General features: G+C 36.2%; 1 protein-coding gene across 1 annotated transcript in view; it reads left to right on the top strand.

The window, feature by feature from the left end:
- The window catches only part of RP1 (RP1 axonemal microtubule associated), a 179,329-nt gene extending 156,642 nt beyond the window's left edge, over positions 1–22,687 (top strand). Inside the window, exons 47-57 of the mRNA XM_026097880.2 lie at positions 4,302–4,509; positions 6,138–6,197; positions 6,536–6,714; positions 7,260–7,482; positions 12,111–12,265; positions 12,403–12,478; positions 14,822–14,900; positions 15,116–15,401; positions 16,757–16,835; positions 19,736–19,808; positions 22,487–22,687. Coding sequence (XP_025953665.2) covers positions 4,302–4,509; positions 6,138–6,197; positions 6,536–6,714; positions 7,260–7,482; positions 12,111–12,265; positions 12,403–12,478; positions 14,822–14,900; positions 15,116–15,401; positions 16,757–16,835; positions 19,736–19,808; positions 22,487–22,541 — 1,473 coding nt within the window. The 3' untranslated portion in view covers positions 22,542–22,687. The remainder of the gene's footprint in view (positions 1–4,301; positions 4,510–6,137; positions 6,198–6,535; positions 6,715–7,259; positions 7,483–12,110; positions 12,266–12,402; positions 12,479–14,821; positions 14,901–15,115; positions 15,402–16,756; positions 16,836–19,735; positions 19,809–22,486) is intronic.
- The last annotated feature ends 4,121 nt before the right edge of the window (positions 22,688–26,808 follow it).

Below are 26,808 nucleotides of genomic sequence, written 5' to 3'. Positions count from 1 at the left end.
TGATTCTGGCTCAGTGTACAGGGGCTTTTATTTTGCCTCCCAGTAGTAAAACCATTTTGACTTCAGTGGAGTTTCTCCAGATCTACGAGTGAAATCAAAATAATCAGGCAGTAAATCAGTAAGTTTGCAAAGCTTAATAGAAAAGGTCCTTTATCTAGACACTTTAACTCCTTTTCCAGTGAAAGCCTATTAAAATGATAGTAACATCAGGAGTATGGGAAATCACTTGTGCATACAGGTTGATGAAATTAAGCATATGGTGTGTCTTGACTTGCCATTTTCAGTTCTGCTGGGAATATCGTCATTAACCAACCATCAAGTCTGAAATACTGAACCTCTAAAATGATTGGCATTTATAAAGGTAAATATTGCATAGTGACTGTTCAAATGCTTCTGCTGTTACAAGAGCTATTGCAACTGCTACAGACAGTGATATGTTGCCAGTGCTGACATTGAAGAGCATTGAATAAAGACAAATTGGGTCATGGAAGCAAAAGAAATCCTCAGACATGGATCCCAGGAAAACAAAGAAACATTTGAAGAAAATCTGAAAAGGAGTTCACAAAAATTAAACTTTAAAGAAAGTCTGGTTTGTTTGCATGCATGTTTTTAAGGCATTTTTCAATGTTTATTTGCTTATCTGAGAAATTCTGGTTCTGCTAAAGGCACTCCTCTAGGTCACAGAGAATGCATGATGCAGGCTCTCCATTGTCGTTCTCAGCTGCTCAATCTTTAACATATCTTTCTTTCTCCAACAGTGTTAGTTATGAAAATAAAGTACAAACGCACAAATTGTTTTAAGACTATTCTGAGAAAATGTAATACAAATTCTGCTAAAGTCAACAATATATATTTATATATTTTTATATATGCACATAATATATATTATTTACATTTTCAAATTTATATGCTATTATTTATATATTGCTTTAATGTGACTTTTGTCCATGCAAACCAAAGTTGCTAATAGTAGCTAAAAAAAAAAGATAACATTTTTTTCTGAGAGGAAAATGGAAAAAAAAGTTCCATATTCTGTAGACTTAGCTATCTTCTGTGTATTTTCTCTTTATTTCTCTTTTTGTAAAAGAATTAAGCCTCCAATGACTAAAAAGGTCTGTTTTTCTACCCATAAATCAGCTAGGAGATAGAGTATTGTGTGACATACAAGACCTGTCAACAGCTCTCATACTTCCCATAATTTATGAGTAACCCATTGTTTGAAATGAATCTACAAAAATATTAATGAAATTATTAATAACGATTCAGTTTCTTAAAATTATAATGAAATATATGTCATAATCTTTCTCTTTGCAGACAGCTCACGAAGAGAAAGTGGATTAAATATGGCAGTTAAGTTCTCTGGCAAATTGTTCATCTAGGTCTAATAATTATAGTTGCTGTTCAATTTTTTTCTTTTGTTTTGTCTCTTGACTACGGTAAAGCTCATCACACCACACAATTTTAAAAAGTACACATAAAAAGAAAATGTAATCTTGTCTATGAGGTGAGTTTACAGCAAGTCTTACAATTCCAAGTCCAGTTACTTGTTTTTCCACTTCTAATTTATTAGATGGCTGAATATTTAGCAGACTTAGCTATGGATTTCTGAGATTTTGTATGTTCTAAAATGGTCCTGTGAAGATTGCACATCGGCAAATTATGAGATAGTGTGTCTAATACAAACTGAACTTCATAGTTTTCACAAAGGTTTATTCAGCCAAAATATACTGCTTTTCAGAGGAAAAATGAGTTGGAAAACATTTCATAAATTACAGGTGTGTACTCAACTTTCTGATATCTGTGGCTGGATTATCCAGGTTATGGATAACCCATAGTACGTGCTGCACCTGAGCTATTAAGTGCTTTCAGAACCATGCACACTAGGGAGAGTAGTGTACAAATATTTCAGCTAATGCATGTGAAGATTTTCTAGCTTAATGGAGTTTATTGATTCTCAAGTTTAGAGCAAGTCAAACCCAGCTATCCAACTTCCAGAGACAGCACAAGTCTAGAAGTCTGTAGGGTATTGTCTGTATTTTTCCTTTATTCTTGACTTTGTTTCCTCTCTAAAAATGGTTCACGGACTACAGATTTTTTGGAGACAGTGATGATAGTGTCAGTAAGTTAGCCATCCTGTGGAAAACTCTTTTCTTTTAAAGTCTGTGTTCTGATCTGGCAAAAAAACTTCTTCATACATTTCCAATGGAATAATTCATGTACTTTGTATTAATATAAGCATACACATTTGCAATGACAAAATACTAAACTTAAACTTAAGACTTAAAATACTTCTTTCGTAACAAAGACAGGGTTTGTAAGTTTCTTACTTGAGTTTATCTGTGGTTCTGGCCCATGTTCCATTCCTGTGTATTTTTAATATGTTTTTATTTGAAAAGTGTAGCAAGCTATTATATGCTTAGGCCAGCATAATGCTATCTATAACTTTACCAACCCAGTTAAAGATAGAATAGATCAGTGACAAAACTCATCTAATAATTAAGGTAAATCAAATTAGTACAACAGATAATCAACTATAATTGTTGTATTGCTAAATGCTACTTTTCTGATTTAACCATGGAAAATGCAGAGAGGAGCCTCTTTCCCTTCAATTATGCACTCTGTCCAGAGTTCCAGCCCTTATAATGTACTAACTCTGCCGCTGAAGAACATCATTATCCTGAGAACCTTAACCTTCATTTCCACCGTATGCTTTTGCCAGTCAAAATTCACTTATCAGCTGATTATCTTGAGTCATCATAAGGAAGTATAGCTATTCTAGTAACCGTTTAACACTTTTTCCTTAAAATCATTGTCAGTTTGCTTCTCTTATTTTCTCCTTGCATGTGATAACACAGATGTGACCTAATGCAGAGGTGATGGTTAGATGATGCATTATAGCAGCTTTTGAATAACACTACTTTTCAATCTAGAAGAATCCACTGACTAATTCAATGACAGGTTGGTGATTATTTTTAGGAAACTATTAAAGGCATCATTCCCACACACACATATATATGTACACATATTAATGAAAAGCAAGAAAAAATAGGTGAAGGTAACCCATCAAAAATAGCTGAAAACAATAATTTTTTTACATTTCTGGAGATTTTTTCTCTTTTTTTTTTCTTTTTAATGGATGCTTCTGTATGTTATCTGAAATTTCCAGCTCAATATTTTAAGTCATGCTGAGTCTCATTAATCTGCAACCTGGTCAGGCTGGATCAGGTCCTTCATTTTTTCTTCATTTGGAAAACCCTCCCGGGGAAGGTACAGACATTTGGCTGGTGGAGAAAGAGAACTGCTTTTCTTTGTGTAGTCTTTGCATAATCTTTTGAATAAGGATTATTCCCCTGTTGCTTTCACTACGTAGCTTCAGAGTGAATTAGGTTGCAACAGACTTCTTGAGACTCAAGTGTTTTTGATTGTTATTGCTATCTAGTCCCCTCAAAACCATCTTTATATCTTTAAATCATGCTGGAAACTCCATTACAAATAACACTAGATTTTATGAATTATCAACCCTAATAGAAATCAGATGATCATTCATACATCTATAAAGCAAAACGTGTAACATGTCTTTATGCCAAAAAATTAATCTCTGCTTTCCAAATGAGGGAATAGATGTAAGATCCACAAGCAGCCAAAATCTCATTTGTAAAAATGTTCAGTGCATAACGTCTTACCATTTTCTTTAGGGTTCTTACTTCAGTGTTCTCAACATTTTTCAAAATATTGTGGACTTTTTAACTGACAGTTGAATAGTAGAACTAATATAAACTTATTACTTGGTCTGATATTTTTTTCCTAAAATTCAATTAATTTGATTAGAATTAATTCTACAAGTATTAACTCAAATCTGGGAGGAAGCCTGTCATTCTTTCCTAAGAGAATAGAATGCCATTCTGTGGTCTTCATTTCTGCTGTTCTCATCCTCTGCATTTTCTCTCACAAAAGGGAGCCCTGGGGGTCTATTTTGTAGAGAGTAAGAGACGTTTAAAATGGTATCTCTGTAAATCATTAAATGAGAAATTTGGGAAGGAGACTCTCTCAGGAAGTGAGCATGAGCAATCAATTGATTCGTGTAGGGAATAGGTGTTTTAGCAGTAAATTACAAAACCACAAAGGGACTCTTGCTTAATTCAAAGTTTAGCTTCTTTAAATCTGTCATCGCTGGTGCTGTTGGTATTTATTGAATTAATAAAAAAAATCCTGATTTTCCTCTCATATTTCAAAATAGACAGTTAATTTAGTTTCATATTTCTGTTTCCATAGGCATGTCTTTTTGATTCTGAATTTTTCAGGTAGATGTTTTTCAAGTGGAAGCAGTAGATGTTGGGACTCTGCAATGGATGGTTGTTGAAAAAGGGAAAGGCTCTGACTGGCTTCTGGAGAAGATTATTGTGAAAGAGCCAGCAACTGCAGGGACAGAAACAGTCTTTATGGCTCAAACATGGCTAAAAGACAAACGTGATGGAAAAAGATCTGCCTCAGTAACCCTGAATGCCACAGGTCAGTATTATTTTCAAACTATCATTTGCTAAGAAATCCATTCCAAACTGCAGAATGCAGCAATGTGATTTGCTTCTATAAACAAGTTATAGTTTAAAATATTCCAATAGAACATAGTCATTATGAAGGGAGTTAATGTGTCTGAACACTATTTTTTTAGTACTATTTAATAACTTCTATTTGCCAGGGGTAATTTCTGCTTTGTTACTCCAGATTTACAGTGGCATACATGGCAAAAAATTTAGCTTATTCTCTTTATGAATCTTATCCCTCCAAGTCTTACTTCTATGTTGTCACTTGTGACAAAATAATATTTTTGAATACCATTGCAAATACTTTTTTTAAGCTTTGAATACTTCTACCTACGGCTTGTTAGCATAAAAAAAGTAAGGTAAATAGTAGGGCAAGCTATGTTCAAGCAGTGGAGAAAATGCCCCCACTGTATTCAAGACAACTGTTTAACATTATTTATGCCACACTGTTAGGATAACTTTTGCCAGAAGCTGGCCATGCTTTTGGCTAACATTGTGGGGGTAATCAGCCTACAGAAGAGCTGTTCGGATGTCTGTGCCTATCCTCTTTGTCAAGACAAGATGTGACTGGGCACTGCCCCCTCCTGCACTGCGGTTTCGCTATGAAGGAAATCTGGTGTGCAGGCCAGGAGGGAACCACAGCACGCTCCAACCAGATGGAGTCAATCAAAGCCCACTGTGACCATCAATAGACAGTATAGATGGGCCCTTAGATTACAACAAATATTCTAGTTCTTTTCCTCCTAATACCCAGGGCATCTTTTCTCACCGTCACTGCATTGGCATGATGGTGTTTGTCCAAAAGATAGCGTACTGAGTACTGAGACTCAGTAGAATATCAATGCAATAAATTTCCTTTGTTTTTGAAGCTATTATTTGCACAGAAGCTGTTACTTGCACAGAAGCAAGTAATTTGAGCTTTGTTTTACCTCGTAGGAGGGACATTCCTGAACAAAACATAGGAGTATTTAGTGTATATAAGGTTATATAACATGTTTTTACTCATAAAAAATGTTTTTGACTGTTTTGACCAGAATGCATTGATTTGGTTGAAGAAAGTGTTTATATTTTTATATATATATATATATATATTTTATGCAAGAATTGGCAAATCCAAACTTGGTTGTGGTGTCAGTAGAAGGCTTTCCATCTTTGGTTCAGTCCTCTTTTTCTAATGTTTAGAAAAAGTTTTGGTCTATACCAGGTCCCATTGAAATCAATGAGAGCTGCTATCAGTATGAGGAATATCAGCCCCTAAAATGGGCATTAAAAACATCCAATTAGTTCTGATTCATCCAGAGTATAAATTGTACAAATGAAGCAGAAATGCTTTGAAATGAAAAATACTTGAATCTTCATGTTACAACCATTTCATAGTATGGAGCTTGCTCTAGAATCAGTCCGTTAAACAGAATGATATGTAGGAGATGATGCCTAAGTAGAAAATCATATTCTACACTTCCTAGTTAAATCTTCAATCTGAATGATATAGTACTCAGCCAATTGCCTCACCAGAGATGAATACAGATATTATTACCATTTAGACACTGTTTTACAAAAGTACTAATTTAGCCTTCAATCTTTTTTTTTAATTAGAAATTCAGGAGAGGAGGAGCACTGCTGCCCGGCCTTTAGGAAAAGAACAAATGAAATCAGGTAGAGCTTCTGCCATTTCATTGACTTCTCATTCATCAGTTCTAAAATAATAATGTGGAAATATTTTCATCACACTATGTGATCACGCTTGCTGTTACTGGTGATATTTTCTCCTTTCTGATAGTAAGAACTTACAAAATACTTAGGGAGCTGGTCAGTACCCAAATGAACTAAGCATCTACTTAATATGCAAGTACTTGCTTATATAATAATGCTATCTGTGTAGACTAAGATACATGTCTTACGAATTTTATTTCAGGTGCCTTCGTTAACATATGAGATCAGGAACATCTTTTAATCATTTTTTCCTTTTTATTTTCTGTATTTTATTTGTTCAGAAGGCAGATGGAGGATTTATTTCATGAAACATGAGGACGAAACAAAAAAAGACTTTGAAAAGTTGACAGAAAATATTTCCAAGTTGGTTATGGTTTTTTATGGAAGCAACGGCAAGTCAGATCCGGTTTCCATGGGAAACAAAGTGGAACATCAGGCTAAAAACCAAGTAGCATATGACGTAAAAAAATATATAGATTTGACTATATTTACATTTTCTTTGAGTTCCCTTTTAAAGAGAGATCATCATGTATGTGCTGTAAATATCACAAATGTTATTCCTTAAATATTCAAGAAAAGCAGAACAGAAACTTTCAGTTGCATACCAGATTTCATTTTTAATATTTGGCTTTCTCAAGTTCATATTGATCAAATATATTCTTTTTTGTCAGCAAATAGTCATAGTTAATAATGCATATCAATTTAAATGGCATTAACATTAAGTATTCACATTTAGAAGTCAGTGTAGAATGTAATTTAAATTTGATAGAATAATTACAATGAATGCCCCAAGAGTATAAAACAAGTATTTCCAAAAGTGCTTACATTCAACCCAGTTCTGCTGCCTTTGAACTGAATGGGAATTTTAGACCAGGATTAGTGCAAATAGGCCTAGGTCAGTACTGGTCCCTTTGTAAAAAGACTCCCTCTCTTCCTATAAAGTAGCTATGCATATGTCTGTATATCACTGCCTGGATGCCAACTCATTGTTTTGTTGCTTCCTAGATACATTTACCATCTGATTTGGGAATGCTTTATAAAGTAAGACTTGGACTTCAGAGTTTGGAAAACAACATATCCCAGTTGTCTTTTCATCACTTTAAAATGCAGAACACATCAACCCTGGATACCTTTAGTCTCACTATAAATAAAACTCTTCCTCTTTCTCTTAATGGAGACAGATGGATTGAATTCCCTGTAGAGTGGCCATTAAAAGAAGCACTTTCTGGTAGGTATAAATCTACATTAAGGTAGCAGAGTGGTCCAACAGGTTAACTTGTCCTAATATTACAACCAAAACCGTTATCAAAACAGAAAATTTTATTGTCTTTATTTAATGATTTGTATAGTCTGAATAAGAATTTAAAATGTATGAGGGAAAAACCTGTCCACTCAGCTTAATTTCTGTACCATAAAGTGTGAAATGCAATATTCATTTGATTGTACACAACCATTATTATAAGCTACATTGAATAGCGTTAAGAAATATTCCTTTCTTGCAATATTGTAATATTTATATTCTCCTTTGTTTAGTCCTCAGCTGCTCATATTTACTGACATTAACAGCGTGATTTTTTGTAACTCATTTTCTATTAGGTGATGTTTTTGTTTTCACATTCTAAACAAAGATTCTGGGTAAAAATAGCTCAAAATGACATATAAACATCATCTTTGTTATTACATTTATACACTCCAAATACTTGCCTGTTAAAATTAGCTCAATGATTTTCTTACATATGCCGTCTTAAGCATGATAAAAGAAACCCTTTCACCTAAAATCAACTGCATCTTCCATACTTTTCCAATATGACACTTGTGAAATATTATTGTTTGACAGAACAGTTCTCAATTTAATAAAAAGATCGAATTATGATACTTAAGACTAAAATCATTTCTGCTTGAGTTTTATGCAGAAAACAAGCAAGTTACTTGCGTAAAGAATAAGTCAGTACAACCAAAATGTGCTGAAGTGGGTGTTAAATCAGCTGCCTCAGTAGGCTTTAGGTCAAAACTTATGACCCAGTTTCAGTGAAGTGTTTACATGTGTGTAAACATAAGCACACAAGTAATCTCAGTAGAATTAACAGGGGTTGGGGGGTTTGCACACTTTGACTACAAGGGAAAATACAAATTTCGTATTTAGGCTTTAGGTTTTGTATTGTTTAGAGCTGCTATTCTCACTTGTCAAGAAAAAATGCATAGTATGGATACAGAATAGGACTTAATGGCTTTCACCTCCCATACACAAGATTGAAACAAGGAGGACCTTCAAATTAATATAAGTACATGAGTGTGTCCCTTGCAAAGACTGATCGCAATTGCATGTGGATATATGTATGGGTACAAGTACATGCACACAGAAACAGTGGGAGAATGATGCAGTGTGGATGACAAATAGACATCAAGGCTGGAACCCTGATGACCTTGGTTCAGACTCTTGCTTTGCAACTGATCTCTTTTTTGAAAAAAATCACTTCCTATTCTTTGCTTTTTTTGGTGGTAAATTTTCCTTCTTTGTAAAATACTTTGAGACCTAGAGGTAAAAGTCACCAAATAAGGAATAGCTATTATATTACCTATGTGTTTAGGTAAAAAAGCAAACAAACAAAACTCATCTCTTGCATTTATTTGTTTCCATGTATGTTTTGGAAGTCTTCAAGGATGGATTTGTAACTACATTTTGTAATCACAGCAAACAAAAGAACTAGGACAGTGTGAAACACATTCCCCCAAATCTTTGCCATTTCATGTCCAAGAGAGCTTTAAGCACGTGCCACAGCAGGTGGCACGCATGGAGTTCAAAGTGATCCTGAATGCACAAAGTTACTTGCAATTTATTGTGTAAAAGAGCTTTGCTTCTCTGTCAGCTTTTTAAGTATAATTTATTTTCTCCTTGGTTTTCTTCTTCTTCTTCTCTTCTCTTCTGCTAAAAGCAGAACCTGCATTGTGTTAATTGGAATGGAAAGCAGCTGATCATAATCATCTTAACCAGGAGACATTTGCTGTTAAATTTCAGATACAGCTCAGCATTGTATCATTTATAGAGTACCTTAGTATTTCATCTCTTAGTTGTCTTTTTTTTTTTTTTTTTTGATCTTGTACTTGGCATTGCAATGAATCATATACTAATGGCTAATTGGCACCATCAAAATACAGCTGATAAAATACAATGCAGACCCCAGAGATCTGACTGTGTACCAGCCAGCATGTGTCTTTGGGTGTATTAATAGGGAGAGGCCTCCAACTGAGTATATGCATAATCAGTTTCTCTTCACAATACCTTCCTCTGAGATGCTTACACCTCAGGGATCCCCAGGGATGAGTCAGTGCTCCTTCCCTCGCACACAGGGTTGTATAGAAGGTAAATTTTGCATTACTGTAGCTTTAAAGGCAAGACAATGAAATAGTGAAGAGGTTAAATAAAAATATATTATGCTACTTTCAAATATCTGATTAGTCCCATAGAAGTTAAAATAGAGCCACATGAAGCCATTATGAATTTTATAAAATTAATTGAATTATAAAATTCATATATTTATTATCCTTATTGTGACACTTCTTTTAAGATATTTCCCTTCATCTTTCTCCTTTCCAATCTATTCAATATTCTATGGAGATAAAGCTTCTTTGCCCACACCTGTGATGGTGTGACCCCACCTCCTAACCAAAGACCACTGTTTAAGCATTTCAGCCCTCTTCCCTTACCTGCATTAGTGTGCTTCAATTGCTGCTCTTTGTGCAATGTACTCTGCCAGGTCTGTTTATTGTATAATCCAAAGTTCACTCAACTCAAATTGACTATGGTATGCAAAGGCTGTGAGTGCGCATTAGGCCTCACCTGGGACCTGCATTCACTCACTTTCTGCCCTGGGCCCCTGGGCTCTGTTTAAAATCAGGCCTGGGCCTTCGATCCCTGCCTGAGCTACACTGTAGGTGCGCCTGTCTCTAGGCTGTATCTGGCCCTGTCTCCTGGATGGACTTTGGATCTATGTCATAGCCTTGTTTCCCGTCCAGTCTCTAGCCCCATCTCTCTCTGCCCCTGGCTGGGCTCCCTGGATGGACCCCAGCCCTGGTTCTTTGCTTGCCATGTATGAGACTGTCGATGGACCCTGTCACCAGCACCTTGCTCTGCCGGCTATGGTCAGATGATGCAGGACTCTGCCCTGGTCAGTGAGGGCACTGCTTGCACTGGGGTTGTCCTCGGCTCCCAGCTCATCCCCCTTGCGAAGCTGTCCTGCTCTTCCTGCTCCCTGACATAGTGATCCTTGACACAAGTTTCCAAATGCAGTCTTTTCATTCCCATTTTGGGCTGGTCAGGCCTCACTTCTCAAGTTTGAGATTTGGGAGACTGTGACAAAACAGAGGTCAAGTAAAATAAAAAGAGGTCTAGTAGCAAATCAGAGGTAGAGCCGAAAATAAAACTGCTCAGATTTCTTTGTTCTGTGTAGTGACCTACTCATTGGATGGCACTGCTTCACTTACCAAATATATTGTTTCCTTTCCTCATTATTCCTGCTGGTTTTAACATAACCCACTCACTGTATCCCATACAGTCCATGTATTTCTTCTTTTCTCTTGCATCTTACCATACTATGCCTGGTTGTCATAGACAGTGTCAGCTCTTGCTTTCCATTTTAAACCTAGCTGTAGGTTTAAATCTATCACGTAGGCCCCTTGGAATTAGAAAGTATCAGAATATTTCTGTTTTAGAGGTTAGCCAATTGGGAAATATCTAACTATTCCGTTATGTTTATCTTTATAGCACTCGGATTTCTTTCCATGCAGCTGCTCCACTTTGGTAGGCATAGAACATGAGTCTGCTGCCTCTCTCCTATTGCTGGTGCTGGGGAAATGAGACAAGGCTCATATAAGTTGGTTGTTGTACTGAACTCAGGATTTTCAGTGATCATTAGATCCGAAAGGTGAAAAGATAATAACAGCCTGTTATCCCCTTTACCTGGGCTTTGTCTTCTGGCTCTCAAAGGATGCAAGTGATCTCTTTACACAAGCAGTCTAGTTTGGAATGGGTGGCTTACTGATCTAAGCTTTGACCCACTTCTAGAGAAGCCTTCTGCAAGGTCAGGATTCATCCCCTTCTACTAGGGTGTATGTAGGAATAAAAAAGAGATAATAGGTAGATGATTAAAAATGTAAATATTCAGAACTTTCACATTATTTGGTTCTATGGATAAAATGTAAATGCATTTACTTTTGATGTTCAGATATTGTCATCTTGTCTTCAACTAAATAACTATAACCATTGCATAAATCACACACTGCACAGATTCATGAGTTATCACTTCAGCTGAGGTAGACTTGTCTTGCTGGTCTCCCTCCATAGTCAGTAGATACTCCCCATTAGATACAGTTCAAAACAGCAACTTAACTTATGTGCTGTGAATTGCATGCAAGAAGCTTCTCTCTCTGTCTCTCAGATGAAGTCTGGGGAACTTATCTAGGGAAATAAGCTAGTGTTAATCTTAACCTAGCTAAAGTTAATCTTTTTGAACATCAACAAGTCAGTGATGAGCCTGAGATGTATTAAAATTTCATCCATTATGTGTTTCCTCTTAATAAAAAGGGTAAATCACTGTAATAGTTTTTTCATAACGTGATACTGTTACAAGCGGTATGAAACGGGCATATTTTTCTCTGATTTAATATGAAGTTGTGAACACCACCAGTGTTTGTATTTACAGGACAAAACTAAGGAAAAATTTGGAAACAATTTGGATTTTACTGTCACTGTCAAGTGATGTTGTTTAATTCCATCTAACTGTATATTTTACATTATCAAATAGCTATGAAAGGTGGTGGCATGATAATAACAAGATGTCTTTCCTTTTGATATTGCAGTGGTTACGTATCATATAACAGTATTTTCTAGAAATATTCTGGTGGAGAGAAATGTAGTTCATATCACTGCATGTATATATGGCACTCATGGTGACACAGGGGACAGATCGCTTCTCTGGTCATTGGAGAATGTCCAGCAGGGAGAGGACAATGAGGTACTCTGTCTTAAAGCACCTTAACATGTATCCTTTAATCCATTCTTGTACTTCCTATACATTTTTTCCCAATCTCCCTATATGCCTCATTTAATATAGTTTAAGATTGTAATGCTAAATAATTTTATTTATTTCAGTCATTTGTAGTTGCTATGGATGCTGTTGAACTGGGAGAACTAGACAAAGTTGTTCTTTTAATCAGCAGTAAAGCAGGTAAAGTACTTTTGCTAACTCTCTGAAGAAGTCTGTGATGTGAATCACACAACTAACCTCCTGTTAAAGGCAACGCAGTTGCTGACAGAATTAAATCACATTTAATTTTCTTAGACTTTTTTATTAAAAAGTAATTTTTTATAAAGAAAATGCCTGCCTTTAAACCATTAGATCTACAGACTATCATTTTTGCATCAAGAAAATAAACTATTTTTTTTCCATAGAAGAAAGAAAAATGAAAAAATTAAGACTAGTGATTGTATTCCACTATTAGGATATGATTTAGGAGAATAATTATAACTCATCAAAGAAACTGGTAGTGTTTAATTTTCAGTCTGTGATTCAGTTATTTTTATTGTTTTCCCCAGCTGTTCTGTTTTCTTACTGTAAGATTCTGAAGGGGATTTTAACCTTTTTAGACAAATGACAGTTTTGCCACTGAACTCCATTAAAACAGTCATAACTTGAACTTCTCTTTGACTCATCTGTACGATGGCTATCATGCTACTCAGGAATATTCTAAAGATTAATTATCTGTAAAGTCTTTTGATGTCCTGTAATAAAATTTGCTATATAATTGCAAATTGTTACTTACTATGTAGTACAGTTGACCATTTTTAGATAGTTTTCTAAGAAAACAAGGCTTACATGTTTGCATTTTGTGTCTTGTCTATCTTTTGTCTTCTCATAATAAGCTTTTAAACTCACCACTCAAATTCAACCAAATTTGAAAAATGTTTATAAATGTTAAAGACATATTTACATACCACAAGGTTTTGTGAAATTAACAACTGAGCAGAAGGGAGAGACCCAGACTAGTGCCCCTTCATCAAGGGAAGAGGGAGATGTCATTAGTTATATGTACCATGTAGCAGCAGCTGTTTGGGCGGTAAGTCTGTAGGAATTGGTTGGCTAATCAACACATTTCTTACCACAGCATGGCCTCGGCCTTGGCCACTGGGGGATTTCGGAGTGGATGTCATGCTGAGTTGCAGCTATTACAGTGGAGAAAGGAAGCAAAAGGACAAACCCATCATTCTGCTGTTGGGGAGCAATGTGTATATTTTTGTTTCCCATGGCATCAGTGATCAGTTAACTATGGGCATCTGCATGACTAACGATCATTGACTATGTCAATTGCAGGTTGCCAAAGGGCACCAGAGAGAGCACAAAAGGCAAGATTTTTTCCAGTCAGGTTTGAAAACATCATGCAGATAGGAGGGACTTCGGCGTGTATTGGCTTCGTCTATGCTATGAAGAGAAGACTGTGTATATGTATAGAATTACATTTCTTCTGATGGAATTATTTAGATGATAAAGCATTTTGGATAGTAGTGGTGTCCAAACTGTGTCTGGAGGTTTATTGACTTGTTTGGACTGAGGCTTTGAACCAAAAATGTCAAAACATTACTCTTTAGTGTATTAGGTGAGATGCACCCTGCAGGACCAGTCAGCCCAGGCAGAGTGTTGCTGTAAAGCATTTATGCTGCTTCCAGTATGTGAGCTGGCTTCAGGTGGCTCTTGCTTCACTGCTTCCATGGTTTCAGATCTCTTCCTGAAGCTTCTGACTCTCCCTGTGCATTGTCCGGGCAGGTCACAAGTGTAACAGGGTGTTCTGGATTCCTCCCCTAGAGCCTGAGTTTATTAACTTAGACTCTTATTGATATAATTAAAGGGACATGGATTCCAACAGTGGATGACAGTAGGAGACATTGGGGTACAGTTCACTGAACAAATAAAAGAAGAGAGGGCAAAAAGAATAGTCTTCACAGCTGACTAGCGGCAAGAGTTTCAGGCCAGTGTTGTAGACCACATGTAGCTGGAGTCCCCAGCACAAGATTCAAAAGGAAGTGTAACTCAGCGAGCAGCCGTTCTCATATGGGAGAGGTACATGTTAGCTTGCTAAACATCCTTCATACCTGTCACCCAACCAAATCTTTGTGCTGCACGTGGAATGGAGCCTCAGCTCCAACCTTCTTGTCAACTGAGGAGGAAGTACCAGATACATAACCCTGTTCTTGCTCCTCAAATGTGCCTGCCTGAGCCATGCTGAATCTGGTATGCCTGCCTGTCCTAGAATGGTGAGGACATCACTACTTTGCTTCACTAAGAGTAAGGAAGTGTTTACTCCTAAATTTCTAAGTAGGAATTTAAAATAGGAACAAAATAAGGAATGTTACAATGATGCCAAGTTTTTAAAGTAAATTGTTGTTATACATCAGTGGATTAATAAATGATGTTTTAATATGATAGAAATAACATCATTACATCATAATCAGATTTCATCTAATTTCTGAATATGCAGTGCAACATTTTCACTATATTTTATTTACCTGTTTGTAGACTGCAAACTGGATGTTAAAAAATTGCATTTAAAGGAAGCTCTAAAGGATGATCCTATCTATGTATTTGAAGTGAATGAGTAAGTATTGTATGTAAAGGTAGTCACTTGATAGAATGATTGTTGAAAACACTGAGCAGGTACTGGATTAAAATGACGCTATCACAAAGTGGGTTATTCAATTATTTTTTAAAAATATGCCCATCTTTTTATGTCCCATATAAATTCATAGATTTTTTTTTTGTTTTAACATGTAGTTTAGTTAGCATCAAAATACACATTGTTTTGTTTTGCAGAGCATTTTCTGTGGATGCAAATAACCCTGAAATACAGAAAGAAATACCAGTATCTTTTGTTATTAAAGGAGACAAAAGGAAGAATGGCATAGATAACAACTCACATAAAGACGGAAGCCAAGCAGGAAATCTGACAGAGTATACTATTAGAGTATACACAGGTGACAAAAGGGGAGCAGGAACTGATGCCAATGTGCATATTATTTTATTTGGGAATGAAGACAAATCTGAGGTATTTCAGCTCTCTCAGTCACTGGAGCATCAAGATCCTTTTGAAAGAGGAAAGGTGAGGACATAGATTTTATAGGATGTGTCCATTTCTGGGTTGGGAACATGTACATTACGTATGGACAAGATCTTTCTGGAACTTCAGGCATTTTTCTACATCATTAAATGAGATGTAGGCTCAATTATCTCTGTGTTTGGCCTTTTCACCAGAGTAACCGAGGAACATTTTATCTCTATTATATCTGACTGACTCTATTGTTGTTCTCTTTCTCTGCCCCAAACACATCTCCATACTGCATTCACTCCTCCACCTAGTTATGTGATTCCTCGATCCTAAATTCAAAGCATGCATGCCTGTGCACATGAATGTAAGTGCAACATTTCCTTCTGTTGCACAAACTTTGAATATTGTACTTGTGTTGAATACTCACCAATCTGTTATATCCCACAGTTTTACTTTGTCATGGAAACTGATGCTATGAGCCTGTCTGTGAGCCTATAACCAGCTGAAATGGAACCATACGCACCAACCCGTTTTTGACCTCCATCATGCTTTAGGCCATTCAGAGATCCTTAGTTCAGATACAGATATTTGCATAAGAATGCTGATTCTCTGTATGATGTCCTAGTATCTTAGCAGAATGTTCTCCTGTTTTTAATAAACATATTCCTTTGACAAAGGATTGTCCCATTTCTTCGCCACCTGTGCGATGGAGTATGATAGTTACCCTTATGTAGCAAGAAATGTATTTCCCATATCTTTCTCCTGTGGATTTCTTGAAAGGTAATGGCTAAATAATTAAAACTCTAGTTAAGATATCTTCCTTATGAGACCTAGCTCATTATCTCCAGCACTACAAAACATCTCTTTACTTGCAGTTGTCTGAGTTTCTTCAGCCAAGGTGTCTGTGAATGTCTTCTAAAAGATCTTTACCCATGTAGTGTCTGCCGTATTGAGAAGGTTAATGAAAATAGTTACCTATAGGCACAAGGAGCAAGTAAGAGAGTGTCTTGCCTAGTACCATATTTCAGAGATTTAATGGTATGTGCTGTAAAACTTTTATCTTTTGCATTCATAAAGATATATTTATGTATCATAAGCGAAGTTTGAGAAGTCTTCATTTTTTAATTGAAAATTGATAAGATACTGAACAAAAATATTTTTCTTGTATATGAAAGCCAGGAGTTGTTCTACTATAAGATGAAAACTGAATCTTTCATGTTTAAACTGAAGTAGACCTAGTAGGAGAGGATCTATAGCAAATATTTTCACTAAGGAAAATAAATCATATCAGGTGTCAGCAGCTATTTTGAATTGATACCAATTAGTCTCAGAACTTAGCTAAGCAAATGTAGAAGTTTCCAGATTTTGATATATTACTTTTAATAATTGTCCATATTTTAATTTTACAGGTTGATACGTTCAAGATTATGACCAAAAAAATAGGGAGCCTACATTCAATTGAAATTGGTCATGATGGCAAAGGGTTTGGTAAGTATACGTATATTCAATACGCTTTTAAAAATTTTCTGTGCAGAAATCTGCCTGACATTTGGAAGGGCTTTTAAAGTCATGCTACTGCTACAGCTAGCTAATACAAATCTGTATACCAATGAAGTCAATTCTTCCATCCTTACTTATACTACCTCTGGATCTACCACATTTCCCTTGAATTATCTTGACATTTTTTGCTAACAGAGCTCTATTTAGTATATATCTCCAGAGGTATGATCTTCAGTCACTGTTCAGCTAAAACTCCTGTTAGATGTGTTAAATTACATAGGATTGAATTTTCAAACTAAGGAGCTTTGAACATTATCTAAGAAAATGAATACTGGAAAAATTTGATTTGTTTAGAGACTTGATTTGAAGGTAGCAGCTAATTCTGGAGAATGAAAACTGGTTATTATACAGCACAGCAGTATTAATATGTAAATAGAAGGGCAGGTTTGGGGCCTTTGTCAAAGCATGCTGTAGCTCCCTCAAACACACACACGGTCCCCTTCTTGTGAAAACAAAGCTATGAGGAGAGCTGTGCTGCGCACCAGCTCCTGCCCTGATGTTAAGTTAGGACGTGGCTGTGGTACACACCCAGACATGAAGCTGGTTTCTCGGTTCAGTGCTTTACAAATAATCTCTAAAAAGTGATTTTTATCAAAAAAATTAGATGGTAGATTAGGGGATATAATATTTTGAGCTTACATTTAGTGGTGCTTTGAAAAGAAACAGAGATACACAAATATATAAATAGAATTTGCAGGCAAGGTCTGATTGTACTGAGATGTTCTTGTCAGACAGGCGAATTTTAGTTAACCTATCTGATAAGAAAGAGATAGGTTTAGCCAAATAAAACCTCATTTATCTAAGTTCGTGTGCCATTATAAAGTGACAAGGGTTTATCACACCTAGGAAGACCCAAGCAAAATCCTTCAAATGGCAGTTTCTGTGTAGGCAGAAGTTGAACAGGTTTTTTTCTAACTACCAAGTCACGTCCCACGTGTGCTGTTTTTGAAATGTCAAAAAAAAAAAAAAAATCTGTTGGAATACTTCTAATAAATAAAATCTTCCTGCTGACTTTCATCTTATTAGTGTTAGCTGCAGTACATGCATGCGATTCAGCTTAGAACTGGTTTGGGAAGGGAAGGCCACCCCAGCAGGCTTCTGGCGCTCTGAGAGCTGCACACAAGTCTGCAGTGACAGAGATACATACTGAACTTGTATTTCCTGGGTCCCAAACCATCGGCAATACGATTATCTTTCCTCTCTGTCTCCTGATCAACTTCACATAGTTGTTAATACTGCCTTCCTAGCACAGCTGGTGCATGTTGATCCATCTTATATCCGGGACTTGTTTCCTCTTATTTTGCTCTGAAATTATGTCTGAATGTCTTCTGTCACATCAGCTGTAATGCTCACAGGCATCCTCAAATGTAACACCTGCTCTAAGTGTTTCATCTGTTTCCTAATCTTTCCTTACTGACTCTAGATTTCTCCATACCTGGAGCTCTCAGTGAGTGCTGCTGGAGTTTTATCAATAAAGGATAAAATATTAGATTATAAACTTTTCAGGAGAGCAAACAGGCCTTAATATTTGTTTGTAAAGTACTGAGTAAATTTGAGAGACTGTGAATTTTTATTGCTAATAATCTTGGCTCTGAGTTACAGAGATTTCATGAAAGGTCATATATTCCAAGTAGAGCCTATGATATATTAAACCATTCACAAAATTTCATTAAAGGAGTTCCAGAAGTACTTCACAATTTCAATAAATGGCTCTTGGGAATTGGAGATGAAAAATGTAGACACCTTTACAACCTAGTTTTACTAGATAATTGTTTGAAAATGTTCATGAAAAGTGAGAAACATTGCTATGCCTTTAAATTGTATATATATTGGTACGATTCACAAAATATTTTTGTATTATATTTTTAGTCTACTTAATACTTTGTCCAAGTAACTGAAAACCTTAATAATTTGTTACAATATGGTGTTTTATCTCTAAGACATACAAAGGATAACAAAAGGTTTTACGTTACTAACAATATGATCCTTAGTTTTTAAATGTTGGCTTTAAATATTTCCATTGACAAACACAACTAAAAACATAAACAAAAACATAATATTTACAGATAGTAACATTTCATTTAAAAAGTCTTCATATTTTATATTAATTGTAAGAAAATGTTATGGCACACAAATGAAGGTATTTTTCCACATAGCAACATAGTTGACTGCAGTAGAATATTAAATACATGCTTAAAACTAAGACAGACATGAGTTTTGGCCTAAATTGGGGTACCTCTCTGAATCACTACTGCCAGAGAAATATGGATATGAGAAGCGTTCAGGTTCACCACTTGGTTTAACATAAAGGTAAATGCATTAAATAAAAAGGAGTAATAGAAGTTCTGTTTTCCTGTTGTTTAAGGGTTGGATTGTCATTAAAGAAATTGAGTCTACTGATAAATTCTGTCTGTTTTTAATTGTTTTGATAGATGCTGAGATGAAAGCACATTAGGGATACATTTGGGATACTCTGAGTGCATTTCAGACTACAGAAAAAGGCAAAATAGTATTTCAAGAATGCCTTCAATATTACCATATACTCTGTTTCGTTTATGTTACTACCTGTTCCTTTCAATGTGGAAAAATGAGTTAAGTTGTAATAAAAATCTACCTTTATATTTTCTGTCAAAAACATCAAAGACCTTCTCTATAAAATAGAGGAATGTTGGTAGTAATTTGAATTATCTACATTTCAGTTTTATTATTGATACTGAATACATTTGAAAGTACTGAATCACTCAGGTTTGGAAATGAAATCAAAAACCTTTCTTGTGCTTTATATGTGTTTTGATTATATTAAATTTGCTCTTTTTTTTCTTCTACAGCAAGTGGCTGGTTTCTGGAAAAAGTAGAAATCACAGATGCATCTAATTCAGTGTATTGCTTTAACTGTAACAGGTCAGTAGATCAGTTCATCATTACGTTTTACATGCTGTTTTCTTCATAGCAAGAGTTAGTAGCAGTCTTTTTAGTCTGTCAGTTGTTTCTGCTTTGATTTCCTAAAACAGTAAGAATTTTGTACCTGTGCTGTATTTGTATTAGTCTATTCCCAGTAACTTTTGAATTTGGTGGTCAATTTTAATCTAATTTGTCAGAAGAATATTTAGAGGAAGATACTGTATTTTTTCCAAGTAATTGAAAAAGCAGTGTTCTTTAGTTCTATTGTGCAGAAGTAACATTAAAATCATTCAGTTTCATTGTCTGTTTAATATGGGTCTAAGATACATACAGCTCAATGGAGTAAAGGTAAAAGAAAGCTTTTTATGGTGTTATAATGTACAAGAGGATAATAATCTAAATTTAGAAGTTTATTTGGATAAAAAGCTGTTGGGGAAAGGGGCTTCTATTGTACAAAGCGAACATCCACTGTAGTCTCCGTCAAACTGAATCAATACACTTTCTTCTCAGAAGCTGGAGATTAAACTGGAAGGTGTATCTGGAGTGACTGTTCCTGACAGTATACAGTATACAGTTAAAGCATTTCAGAGTAAACAGTAGAAAAAAAAGACCTTCATGTGTTTCTTGATTTAAAAAGGATTTTTAATGCACTAGAGAACAGAGAAATATGAAAACGTATTACAAGTTTCCTATATCTAGAAAGAGGGACATTGCCTGATGATCTGAAAACAGAAATGGTAGCCAACTACATTTAATTTTATCCTTCCTCTAAACTTGACAGTTTGTGGAAGACATCTCCCAAACCTGAACCCAAGACAAGGCAGTGATCTTTTTTTTTCTTGGATACTGAGTTGGATGCTACAGTCTAAGTAATGAGCATGTGAAGCCGTTACCAACCTCAACTAACATTACAAGCTCTCATAATGCCAAGTCTGAAGATCTACTAAAATGTTTAATATCATTTAGTACATAAGTATATCCCTCCGCAAAGCACTGCACTAAAATCTGCATCTAAGCTCCATTAAGCTTCTTCCAAACATATGCTCAGGTGCTACCTAATCTTCTAAATACCTAAATTTAGGTTAGTGGGCATGAGCAAAAGTGCTTAGATCATACTGTCGCCCAGTTGCTCAGCCCATAATCCACAATGGGATTTTCAGTCAATGTCCCTCTACCTGTTTTGCTTTTAAGTATTCTCAGACCGCAACGATCAGAGCAAAGAGCTCTCAAAAAATAGCTTTCAACAACCATTCTTCAAAGAATTTTTCGAATTTTATTTAAAGTCATGTGATAAAAACACACTGGGATGTAAGAGATCCTACCTTGAACAAGGACTTGAATGACATCATAGTATTACCTGTGTTTTAGTACCAAGGGGGTACTGTTTAATCAAGATTTTCTCAGTCACTTCAGTTAAAATTGTTATACTTTTTAAAATTAAACAGAAAAAGTGAGGGAGTGACAGATCCAGATTGATTGTACAGACTGCTGACTAAGGCATTTAACAGGAACCTTGGTGGGTTAGAGTCAGATCCTTACTCTAATAAATATATGTTTATTAAGAAAAGAAGAATTTCAGTAGGAGAGATTAGAAGGTCCACCCGCAGAGTATTCAGGGACCCAGCTGCTGTGGTGTACTCCTGTGATTCAGGAAGCAATAAGTTCGTGACCCTCTTTCAGCTCAAAGGGCTTCCCATCTCACAGCATACTGGGTAAACGGGGAATGGGTTCATTCTCTCATTTTTTTAAAAAAAATAGACTCATCTGGTAAAAATGCTGTCTCTAAAAGATATTCATCACTGAGAAGCCTGACAAGAGGTCGGCATCTTCCGCTAGCCTGCTTAAATGCTTTTAGTCTAACTTAGACCTCACTCCTCTCCTTGGCTCTGGCTCTTCCTTGAGCTGTTTTATCAGTCAGGATTAGTTGTGTTTCAGCCTGGAACCATTGGCATCAGCCCATATCTCCCATGGTGCAAATCCAGATGTTACACTACACTGCACCAGCTGGGAATTCCTTCTGTGCTCGGGCCTTAGGAGACAGCTCTCCAGAGAGGGTTTGGTCCATCACATCGGGGAGCCTCTCATAAGCCTGGCAAAAGTGCTGGAGGCCTTTTAAATCTCGTTGGAAATGAATGTCATTGTCTCTACAGTGCCAGTCATCACCAATCTCACTGCAGGTGTGTTAGCTTTGGACTCAGGCCTACTTCCCATGTAGTCAACAGTAAAACCTCCATAGGCAAGACCCTGTGGAAGAAGGGTTGGGCCCACTACACGACTCTCTATTTTGTTGGCTAGCAACGAGGCGTGAGATATAACCAGTCCCTGGAATGGAGTTTAGGGATAATAACTTGCAAACACTTCCTTAATCTAAAATGGCCTGATTTTATTATGCCACCCACTGAAATGATCTACTGGTCACTTACTCTTATATAACCTACAAACAAAATATGTGTAAATTTAATAAATATATTTACAAATTTCATTACTTTTTAAATTATGCATATATGGATACAAAAAAAAATCACAATTTTTTTCAGGCTGGTTACTGCTCCTGAATAAGTCAATGTTAAAACTCTCCTAGAAATGCAGAGGTGCAGAAGCAGGCCCTTCTTACTTTTCTGTTTGTTAAGTTTTATATACGTTGTACCTATGACAAGTTTTTGTGTTTTTATCTCAAGGTGGCTTGCTGAAGATGGAAGTGATGGCTGCACTGTAGTGCAACTTTATCCATAGCTGCTTGTTTACTGATTCTTTCTGAATGTGTTGCTTCTCCAAATTCATGCTGATTTGATTTACTTGTATTTTATAATTTTGAAGGTATTGTAATTATTGTGAAGGAATGTCAAAATAATGCATTAAAGACATCACAGTAAATTAAACATGTCTAATATGAACACAGCATTCCAATCCTATTAGAGATGCTCAACAACTTTGCATGACTGAAATTTAGAAAGCAGAAATTTAAATCTGTAACATTTTCTCTGTAGACTTGATCTGAGCATTCATAAGAGTAGATGTATGTAATATCATAAACATTTTTGTTTCGGTAATTTGTGCGTAATTTATAATTAGCTCTTGGGTCAAATTTGTCAATATTTATTAAATTGATAAATCTGTTTCAGTTTGAAAATGTATTAAAATTTGTATTTTCTCAAGATCATTTTCCAAAAAAAGTACACAACTCTTCAGCCTTACCATGTATTACTTCCTTTTTCTATGTATCCAGGTATGTAACCCAAAGGAATAAAGAATTTGTGCTCAGGGGTTCACCCTATGTCAGTAAGCTTCCCACTGACTTTTCATACTAAATCTTGTAGAAGAATATGTTCCAGCTGGAGCCACAACTAAGAACCTTTAGAGACTTCCAAAGAAAATTTCCATCATCTTTCATCAGTAATATTGCAATAGCTTACTGGCTATTTCCTGCTCAGCTTGCTGACTTTTGCAGAGCCCTTTCTTAGGCATCCGACTGGCATCCTAGTGCTGCATGTGTCAATTCCTTTACTTTAAAAATTTACAGTTCTTTGCGAAAACGCAGACATATTTAGCTATAAATTCACAAATGTCTTATAAGTATATCGATGTTTGGCTTGGTCAGCTTTGAAATTGCTAGAGTTGACCCAGGAAGTGTTTAGGATACAGATGAGTCTGAAAAGAAATCAGGAGTTGTACACCAGCTGGAGTTTCATGCGTGTCATTAGAATACAAATACTTTATATAAGCTATGTAGGGCATCCCTCTGTTTAATCAAAAGCTGTAGCTTTCGTACTTCTAAACTTTAAAATCTGTATGGAGTTCTGAATTTTAGAGTATGTTCTCCTTCATGTTCTGTACCAGCAGTTCTTACAGTATGTTTTTCTATAATTATAAGAATTAAATGATTTTCTAATCCATGCTGATGAAACATTGTCTGGCTGTCATTTCAATATGTTCAATGTTTGTTTTCTCACATTATTCTTTGAAATGTTATGTGGGCTGATATCTGCATGGGAGATGAGATTTTGATTGTTACTTTGACACGAAAAATAATAAACAAATATAATGGGTCTTGGCAAGTAATTTCGTTTTTATCTACTTAATACGTCATCGAAGAGGAGAGCTAGTGTATGATGTGGATGTGATCTGACTGAGCAATGTAACAGAGTCAATTTCTTCTAAAAGTGTTAGTTTTGCTTACACTGCTACCATGCACATTGGAATGGATTTGAAATTGTATCCCCAGAGTGCACAGTTCACTTACTTAGTATCAGTATTCATTACACTGAATCACTTTGTTGTGATCTATTATGTGATTTGTTTCATTATTATGTCTTTCATTAATAGTTTGTAATACTAGCACTCTTTGATGCCATTTCTGATTTATCAAGTGTAAATAATGCCTTCCTAATCTGTTTTTCATTACTAACAGTGAATACTCTCTTCCAGCAGCCAGCTTCCTTGTTTGCAAATTACTTCCTCTACCTGCACAGTGCACAAATCTGGTATTGGACTCACTTCTCTGGATCCAGATCCTTGTAAACTGCTCAACCCTTTTATTACAGCAATACCACCACAGCAGAGGGCTTCGTTCCAAGAGCATTATGGGTGCTTTTAGGATATATTTCCAAGGGATTATACTTTGATAAAAAAAGCTTTAAATACCATAGGGATCTTCCAATCAGGTCTTGCTTGGAAGACATGCCAGTTAGCACATTTAGCTTGTGTGGCCAAACCCAAAACTTGCTTCTTCCACGTAGTATACATCTGGCGTGTTTGGCGCAGAAATCACTTAATCTGTGTCCTTTGCAAGCAGGACAACTTTCTGACAAAACAGCTGGCGAAAGCGACATCATGGAGTTACCACCTTGTGTGGTAGAAGCCAGTACTCTGTTGCTGCTGCACAGGGCAGCTGCCTTGGTTCTTTTGCTCCCAGCACATTGCCCTGCCTATGGAGAGTGATGCCTCCACAGAAGAACAGAGATGTAGCACTGGAAAGCAGAGACTGCCTGGGCTGACAAGAAACCCGGGCATTTGGCCCCCATGGGAGCACTGGGAGGAGCAAAGAGATGACTGATCAGCTGGAAGAGGCAAGGTTGTAGAGAAGGGTTCAACTGCTGCTGCCTTCCCCCTGCTGCATCATTTCCTTTTAGATCTGTAAGAGATGGCAGTTTCTATAGGATCATGCAGTTCTCCTGTTCTTATCCTTGAAGTAGCAACATTCAATTCTGCTCTACAGATAAAGTCTCAAGCTAGAGCTGGGTCCTGAAGTACTTGGCTTTTTAACACCCACATTTCTTTTGTAAGTGCACTAACCACTGAGTTATCAGGTAAGAAATGAATAGGTCCTACACCACAAATACCAAGAGAAAAGCCTACTATGAATCATTTCAGGCACAAGGTAAACACTGTCTAGGTGAATATCCCCAAGTGGCATTTCCAAACATTCTGCCTTAATGGCAGAAACATAGGCACCAAAAAATTGGGGTGGCAAATTGGAGGACATTTTAGACTCAGTAGTGTTAAGTCACTTTGATGTGATGGCTCTAAGTCCTGCGTCACTCATGAGAATGAGATTTTGTTAATTATCTCAGCAAGACTTTTGAAAGATGAATTCCTAGACACTCTGTTAGAATCACTTGCAAAAGAAAAAGCTTCTTGTCCTTTAAAAAAACCCGAGAAGTTAGGACTCCTACTTATGCTAATGATGAGACTCTAAAAGCCTGAAATCTTGTCACATTTAGGGACCAGCTGGAGGCAATACTGTGAGAGGCTCCTTGTCTCTGATTCAGACACTTCAGTGGGATTGGGTTCAAGTTCTGAGGAATTCCAAAGCAGAAAACATGATTCATATACATGAATCTTGCAGAAAATTGTAACTCAAACAATAAAAAAGCCTCTCATTAGCTTTTTTAGTTTCAGGAAATACGGAGCTAAACATTAGAAAAGCACAAAACAAAGCCACTGAATACTCAGCAAGAAAAATAGAAAATATTACTCATAAAACTTAAACATAAAAGAGACTGAAAGTGTCCAGTAAGAGTCAGCTATTAGTTAAATTTATCTTTCCTTACCACTTTACTCGGTGTGTTTTTATATATTTTTAATTGATCTTACAGACATATTTCTGTCCATTTTAGCCCTAGGAGTGTCTCAGTTTCCTTTGCTACTAGTGTTAAGGATTTGAAAAAATATAACCATGTTCTGACTGGCTCATTGGACCATTTAATATGCTCACAGCAATTCTGAGTACTACGTAGCTGAAACTCATCATGCAAAAGAAAGGAGTTCCTCCTCTTAAGTATATGTGAGCAGTTATATTGTGTCTATCTATCCTGTAGGTTGTCTGTTGTGTAGACAGGGAATGAAAATCCAAAAAAGGAAATATCAAGTGCTCCTTTGAGTTCCTTTAGGAGTCTTGGATGAATACCCTCTAGTCCTGGTGAGTCATTAGTATTCGTATTTGTGTTTACAAATACAAACATCCTCTGCTCACACATCAATTAAAATGAGCCTTCAGACTCCTTCCCCATAAAGAAAAGCAGTAGTCTGGAAAAGTCCATAAACTCCTCCATACTGAACACCGATGCAAAGAAGTGTCTTGACTTTCTGTGCTACAGCTGGATCTTCCTTGTACACTTCTGTGGCTTGGCATCCATTCTTTTTAAACAGGTGAAGCAAACGGGAAAGAAAATGGGAATCTTTCCACCTTTCTTCTTTGAACTTTGGAAAATTCTTAGTATCTCTTGAATAGTGTCACAGGTCATGTTAACGCCCTCTTAGACACACCATAAATGCCATTCTCATCTATCATAAAATATGATTTGCTTTGTTGTTCATTGGTTTCTGAATGCCCAAAGGCAGTGAAAGAGTTGTAAGCTTTGTACAAAGCTTGGGGGCAAACTTGCTTCCCATGATGTCTTCCCATGTGTCTCTCTCTTTTACTATCATTGGTTATATATTTATGTCCGTCTTTGAGTATATATGTAAATACCTAATATGAAGCAACACTGACATACGTTTC

Source organism: Dromaius novaehollandiae, chromosome 2 (assembly GCF_036370855.1).
Source record: "Dromaius novaehollandiae isolate bDroNov1 chromosome 2, bDroNov1.hap1, whole genome shotgun sequence".
NCBI lineage: Eukaryota > Metazoa > Chordata > Aves > Casuariiformes > Dromaiidae > Dromaius > Dromaius novaehollandiae.
This window is presented reverse-complemented; position numbering and strand designations above follow the sequence as displayed.